At 42.8% G+C, this 7747-nt stretch overlaps 1 protein-coding gene across 1 annotated transcript in view; it reads right to left on the bottom strand.

The window, feature by feature from the left end:
- ZFR2 (zinc finger RNA binding protein 2) overlaps positions 1-6426 on the bottom strand; it is a 48317-nt gene extending 41891 nt beyond the window's left edge. Inside the window, exons 1-2 of the mRNA XM_006869041.1 lie at positions 6315-6426; positions 5768-5877 (exon numbers count right to left, since the gene is read on the bottom strand). Of these exons, the coding sequence (XP_006869103.1) occupies positions 5768-5877; positions 6315-6426 (222 nt within the window). The remainder of the gene's footprint in view (positions 1-5767; positions 5878-6314) is intronic.
- Between the last annotated feature and the right edge of the window lie 1321 nt (positions 6427-7747).

The raw sequence follows: 7747 nt of genomic DNA, 5'->3' as shown, positions 1-7747 counted from the left end.
AAAGATTGCCAGGTCTTTGTCCTTTGGAGTCACTGGTACGTTTGAGCCGTCACCTTTGTGGCAAGTTGAGTCATAGGGTTACCAGGGCATCTTACCCACAGGTATGTAAGTTAGAGTTTGTTGTTGTTGTTAAGTGCCGTCGAGTCAGTGCTGACCCATAACGACCCTGTACAGGGTTTCCGAGGCTATAAATCTTTACGGGAGCAGAACGCCTCATCTTTCTCCCTCAGAGCAGCTGGTAGTTTCGAACTGCTGACCTAAAGGTTCACAGCCCGATTGGTAACCACTACGCTACCAGAGCTCCTTTAGGTGCCATCAAATTGGTTCCCACTCAGAGCGACCCTATGTACCATAGAATGAAACGGTCCAGTCCTGTGATGGCCTCACAATTTCTGTTACGCTTCAGCTGGCTGCTGCTGCCACGGTGTCAATCCAGCTCCTGGAGGGTCTCCCCCACCCCCACCCCCCGCTAGTCCTGGTGTAGCGCTGTGGGTTAATGCGCCAGACTGCAAAGCCATTTGAACTGCAAGGTCGGCGGTTGAAACTCACCAGCTGCTCCTCAGAAACCCTATACAGGGTCGCTCTGGGTCGGAATGGACTCAACGGCACTTGACAACAACAGTCCTCCACTCACCACGCATAATGTCCTCCTGCAAGGACTGGTCCCTCCTGACGACATGAGAAATAAAGTTTTGCCATCTTGACTTCCAAGAAACATTCTAGCTGCACTTCTTCCACCACAGATGTGTTTGTTCTGACAGTCCATGGTACTTCGAACATTCTTCTCCAACATCATAACTCAAATGCAACAACTGTTTTCCAGTCTTCCTTATTCACTGTCCAGCTTTCGCATGCATATGAGGTTATTGAAAATACCATGGCTTGGGTCAGGTGCACCTTAGTCCTCAAGCTGACATCTTTGCTCTTTAGCACGTTAAAGAGGGCTTGCGTGGCAGATTGCCCAAATGCAATACATCGTTTGATTTCCTTGCTGTTGTTACTTTCATGAGTGTTGATTGCGGATCTAAGCACAATGCAGTCTTTGATAATTTCAATCTTTTCTCCATTCATCATGAGCATTTTTGTTTTCTTTACATTGAGGTGTAATCCATATTGAAGGCTATGGTCTTTGACTTCATCAATACGTATTTTAAGTCATCTTCCCTTCTAGCAAGTATCATCTGCGTATCGAAGGTTGTCAATGGGTCTCTCTCCAATCCTGATGCCATGTTCTTCCTCATATAATCCAGATACCCAGATTATTTGCTCAGCATACAGGTTAAGTGAGTAGAGTGAAAGAATACAGCCCTGGCACATGCCTTTCCTGATTTTAAACCATATTCTGTTTTAGCAAATGCCTCTTGGTCTCTGTACAGGTTCTTCATGAGCACAATTAAGTGTTCTGGAGTACCCATTCCTTGTAATGTTATCCATAGCTCGTCAAAAGCCTTTGCATAGTCAATAAAGAACAAGTAAATATCTTTCTGGTATTCTTTGCTTTCAACCAAAATCCATCCGATGTTAGCTGTGATAGCCCTAGTTCTATGTCCTCTTCTGAACATGATTCGAATATCTAGCAGTCCCCTAGTGATGCAGTGTTGCAGTTGTTTTTGAAATATCTTCAGCAAAATTTTACTTGCATGTAAAATTAATGATATTGTCCTATGATTTCCGCATTCTGTTGGGTCACCTGTCATTGGAATGGGCACAAATACAGATCTCTTCTAATCAGTTGGCCAATTAGCTGTTTTCCAAATTTCTTGGCATAGATGCGTGTAATACTTATGCTTTTGAGTCAACTTGAGTAGGCCAGAATTCCCAGTGGTTTAGTAGTTACAAGTTAACCCTATGATGATTAGCTATGAGCAGGTATAATTAGCTCTATGATGATTGGCTATGAGCAGCCAATCAATTAAAAGGATGTTTCCTTGGGGGTGTGGCCTGCTCCCAAGACAATGGGCACTTAAGAAATGATCTTTCTCTCTCTTCTGCTGGGGACCTGGGACTCTACAATTATAAACCATTTCCTTGATAGAAATATATATATAATTTCACTGGTTTTACTTCTCTAGAAACCCAGCCTAAGAGAATGAGCGAGCATCAACCATTTCTTTTTGGTACAGTAACTCTGTGCATTCCTTCCATCTTCTTTTGGTGCTTTCTGCATCATTCAATATTTTGCCCATAGAATCCTTCAGTATTACAAGTTGAGGCTTTAATTTCTTCTTCAGTTCTTTCAAATTGAGAACTGTTGAGCGTGTTCTTCCCTTTTGGTTTTCCAGGTCTTTGCATATTTCATTATAATCCTTGACTTTTCATCTTCTTGAGCTGCCCTTTGAATTTTTCTGTTCAGCTCTTTTGTTTTGGTTGATGATATTGAGCTTTTCTACTATCTCTTCCCACAAACGCAGTCGATTTGATCTCTAAATAGTCCATCTGTTGAGGTCCATATGTATAGTGCCTTGTACGTTGTTTTAAAAGGGCATTTGCAATGAAAACTTCATTGGTCTTGAAAATTTCTATCGTGGGATCACCAGCATCATTTCTATCACCAAGGCCTGTTTTCCAAGTACTGATCCTTCCTCTTTGTTTCCAACCTTTGCATTCCAATCACCAGTAATGATCAATACATGTTGATTGCATGTTTGATCAATTTCACACTGAAGAAGTTGGCAACATTCTTCAATTTAATCATCACTGGCATTAATGGTTGGTGTGTAAATTCGAAGATAGTGGTATTAACTGGGCTTCCTTGTAAGGCTATGGACATTCTCCTATCTCAGACAACACTGTGCTCAAGAGTTTTTTTCAAAAATCTCTATTTGTTTCCCCATGGGACATTCCATTACCTTTTATTTATTTTTCTATTTAAAATTTTTATTGTCAATTGAGTGTTTTGCAGAGCAGATCATCAGTTTTACATTCAATAAGCCAGCACTTTGCTTGAATTGTTGTTGTTGTTGTTGTCATGTGCCGTGGAGTCGGTTCCGACTCATAGCGACCCTGCACAGGGTTTCCGAGGCTGTTAATCTTTACGGGAGCAGAACGCCTCATCTTTCTCCCGCGGAACCGCTGGTAGTTTCGAACTGTTGACCTTACAGTTCGCAGCCCGATTCGTAACCACTACGCTACCAGAGCTTGAATAGATGATTGCAATCCCCTCCGAGTACCAACAGGTAACAGTCTTTACCTCTATTCAGTTTAGCTATTGCATTCCTCCCTGCGTCTCCTGCTACCTTCATCTTTCCTCTGATAACCTCCCTCTTGTTTGTCTGTTGCCTGCCCTGTCACTCATGTTAACATGTGTCTACTCTCTAACCTGTGAATAATCTCCCCCACCACCACCACCATCACTGTAACCATCAGAGGGTGCTTTCTTTTATGAAGAAAACCTTTTTTTCCTTTTAAGTTTTTTACAACATTGGTCTAATACAATGCTTGTCCCTTTGCGATTGACTAATTTCACGCAGCATAATGTCCTCCAGGTTCAACCATGTGGTGAGGGGTTTCACAGATTCATCCTTATTCTTCAGTGTTTTGTAGTATTCCATTGCATATATCCCGAAGTTTGTTTAACCATTCTTTTGTTGATGGGCATTTAGGTTGTCTCCATCTTTTTGACTTGTCTCTTGTAGACAGCTTATTGAAGGATCCTATTTTCTTATCTATTCTGCTCGTTATCAATCTTGATTGGTACATTTAATCCATTTACATTCAGTGTATTTATTATTATGAGTTGATTATTGTCATTTTTCTGTGTGTGTTTTTGTGGCGCTGCTGGATTCTTTGTTCCACATAATTTTTTATGCTGAGCTCATTTTCTTTTAATTTCGGTTGTATTAATCTTTACTAGATCTGTTTTTTCTCTTTTTATTTTGATGTGCAGGTATATTATTGTTCTTAAGGTTAGCCTGTAATTTATTATTTTTTTCTCTACTTAAAAGAGTTTGTTTTCTCTTGAAATCTACTTGATTTTCTTGCCATTTGGAAGTTCTTTATCTACACTATTCCCTCTTTTTGCTTTGTAGTTGACTTCATTACACATTGGTATTTCTAGCTCCCTGTTTTCAGTCTTGTAGGTTTGTTTTACTTTAAATTCTTCTATAGCAGCTAACAACAACAGCATATCTGGACTGAGTTCAGGGTGGTGATGTCATGAATGAGAATCTCAGGTTGCTGTCTGCCATTGTTGGTTCTCAGTCCAAAGACTGCAAAGTTGTTCTGATCATTACAAATTCCTTTAATTTCTGTTTATCAAGGTATGTTCTAATTTCACCATTGTATTTGATGGACAGCTTTGCTGGGTATATGATTCTTGGTTGGCAATCTTTTTCTTTCAAAGTTTTGTGTATGTCATCTCACTGCCTTCTTGCCAGCAAGGTTTCTGCGGCAATCAAAGCTAAGCCTTATTGGTTTTTTCCTTTGTAGGTCACTTTTCATTTTTCCCAAGCTGCTCTTAGAATTCTTTCCTTGTCTTTGATTTTGGAAAGTTTCATTATGATATGTATTGGTGATTTTCTTTTGGGATCTATCAGCTACTTGTATATTATCTTCTCATCTCTCATGATGTTAGGGAAGTTTTCTTCCAACAACTCTTTGCCCATTTTCTCTGTGCTTGTCTCCTTCTGTTCTAAAATTCCAATCACCTGTAAGTTGCGTGTCTTCATGAAGTACTGCGTAACTCTCAGGCTTTCCTCAGATTTTTTTTATTCTTTTTTTCTGATTGTTCTTCTAGCATACTAGTATTGGGAGATTTCTCTTCAAGAAAGATCTGGAAATGTTTTTGTTTTGTTTTGATGATGAATGCTCCACTATTCCTCTTCAATTTGTTGTTCCTGGCACAGTAAACTGTATGATTGCATGAATCAAAGCAGCCACTCCCAGTCCATTTCAGCTCACTTATGCCTACGATGGACTCCTGGTGAAGCACTGTAGGATCAGCAATGGACTGCAAACAGCAAGGTTGGCAGTTCAAACCTACCAGCTGCTCCTCAGAAACACTATAAAGGGTTGCCATAAGTCAGAACCACGTCAACAGCACTTAACAACAAAAACAATGTCTAGGATATTGATGTTTATGCGTTCCATTTCATTTTTGACAACTTCTGATTTTCCTAGATTCATATTTCATACATTCCATGTGTGATTCTTAATGGATGTTTACAGCTGTTTCTCCTCATTTTGAGTTGTGCCTCATCAGCAAATGAAGGTCCCAAGGACTTTACTCCATTCGTATCATCACGGTCACCTCTACTTTGATGGCACAGCTCTTCCCCAGTCTCATTTTGAGTGCCCGCCGACCTCAGGGGCTCACCTTCCAGCACTATATCTGACAATGTTCTACAGCTATTCTTGAGATTTTCCATGGCTAAACATTCAGGAGTAGTCTGTCTCTCCTTCTTCCTAGTCTGTCTTATTCTAGAAGCTCAGTTGAAAGGTGTCCACTGTGGGTGACCCTGCTGGTAAGTGGCATAACTTTCCACATCACAGCAACACACAAGCCACCATAGTACACAGACAAGCGGTGAAAGGTTAGGGTTTAGAATACATACTTTCCTTAATTTTAAGGGAACAAAATTCAATCCCGCCCAGAGCAATTCTAAAGTCACTGATTTCTGCTCACCTGTGTCTGCAGTCCTAGGGGGAGAGAGCTCAGGTGAGCAGGCTTGGGAAAATACCACTAGGGGAACCCCACTGCCACCTTCCACTCCACACCATGGTTTCAAGGTGCCCCAAGCTATGAGTGAAAGCAAAGATGGGCAAGTACCTGGTAAAGGGGCGCAGTCGTGGGCCGGCTGTTGTAGCAATAGTCCTGGCTGGAGTGGGGTTGGTATGCAGCGTACCCTGATGCTGAGTGGGGCCCAGGTGGCTGGGCGGCTGCGGGAAACGATGGGGTCACAGTATGGGCCATTCCAGACGTGGACTGTATGGTACAGCTGGCCCCGGCGGCTGGGCGGGATAAGGTCATCAGAGACTGGGTGCTGGAACCATAGGGAGACACAAGACCCAGTTGCGTCACAGCCGAGTTCTAAGTAGCACTTGAACTGCAGGAATGAATCCCGCACAGTGCTTATGTTAGTATACAGGCAATCCCCGACTTAGGACACAGTCACGTGAAGAACTGCACTTACAACCGTTTCAGGGGTACATCTTGTATCATTAGTCATACAAGGAGCTCATGAAAAAATCAAATTAAATCATAATGGCATTTCCCTACAAACCTTTTGAAGGCCCCTGTATGTACTACAGCATGTAATTTGCTGATTTTCTCTTTCTCAGAAGTTCACGCGAAGATGTTCAGTGTTACGATTTACTGATCAAAACGCTGCCATAAAGCAGGGTGTGGTCTGGGCTACAGTGGAGCCGTAATGTATAGAAGTTGAGCAGTGTTCGCTTCTGACAACGTACGACGATGAAATCGCGCATGTGCCTGACAGTTGCTCAACTATGCCCATTGTTACAGTACTGATGCCGACAAATCAAGATTTATAAAGATACTGATGATAAAAGGCAATAATAATGAAAACTGAAAAAACTAGAGGTAGATGTCTTACATCAGTATCGACGTGGTCGGATGGAATTGCGGAACGGAATCCCATCTGAGTCAAAGATGACCTGTAAAAACTTCTGTCAAAGTTCTGTGAGCTGAGGCCCCGCTTTAAGTATGTGTTAAAGGGTCACTCAATCTCACAAGCCAGTGGGGGTAGGGATGGTCATTGTCCCTGTCACAGAGGGATCACTAGACGCACTGTCCGTGGACAGATCTGGGCTCCAACCCCTTCTAGCTTTGTGGTTGTTGTTAGGTGTCGCCCAATCGATTCTGACTCATGGTGACGGCATATGTCAGAGGAGAACGGGTCCGTAGGGTTTTCAATGTTGTGACCTTTCGGTAGCAGATCACTAGACCTTTCATCCCAGGCTCCTCTAGGTGGGTTTGAACCACTGACCTTTCAGGTGAATAATCCGGAACTTAGCTGTTTGTGCTGCCCAGGAACTCTTCATTTTCCTGCACGAATGCTCACATTACCCACTGTGTGGCTGCCTCAGCATTGACAGTCTTCAAAGAAATGTGAACTTAATGGTATTTTCTAACCAAATAACCTGATGCACCTATTGTTAAAATCAGTGGATAAGAGACTTCCAGCGGCACTTCCCTGACCAGCAAGACAGGTACGTGAGCTCGGGAGAAATAGGGGGCAGGGTCACAATAAGGGCCCCAGCCTGGTAGACAGCTTTTGGGCAAACATAAAACACTAGGCGGCAACTTTATGAACTTGGTTTTTTAAAAGAACTATTGAGACGTTTAGAGCATTTTTAACCCCCACCCGCCTGCTCCCGGTTCTTACTGGGGGTGGGGTGGGGGGTAAGGCTCTGCCCACTGCGGAACCTAACAGGCCCTGAGCAGATGCTCTCAAAAGGAGGACACTCTCAGAGAACCAGTGAGCCTGCAGGAACCAACATAGTCCATCCCTGGGGGGTCCTCATAGCCACATTAAGCATTACCGGTGAATATATAGGGAAAATTGGGGGCCCAAGGCACAGGGGGACAAAGAGGCATTTTAGACGTCATCAAAAACAGACCCCATCTGCCTACAAGCACGAAGCCCATCCCCCATCTCTTCAGCCTAAGTTAACTCTCTGCTCAGTCTCAGAGACAGCCAAAGTGCCCATCAACTGAAGAATGGATAAACAAATTGTGGTACATATACACAATGGAATATTACGCTCCATTGAAGAATAACAAGGA

This window comes from Chrysochloris asiatica, unplaced genomic scaffold (genome assembly GCF_000296735.1).
Source record: "Chrysochloris asiatica unplaced genomic scaffold, ChrAsi1.0 scaffold00125, whole genome shotgun sequence".
NCBI lineage: Eukaryota > Metazoa > Chordata > Mammalia > Afrosoricida > Chrysochloridae > Chrysochloris > Chrysochloris asiatica.
This window is presented reverse-complemented; position numbering and strand designations above follow the sequence as displayed.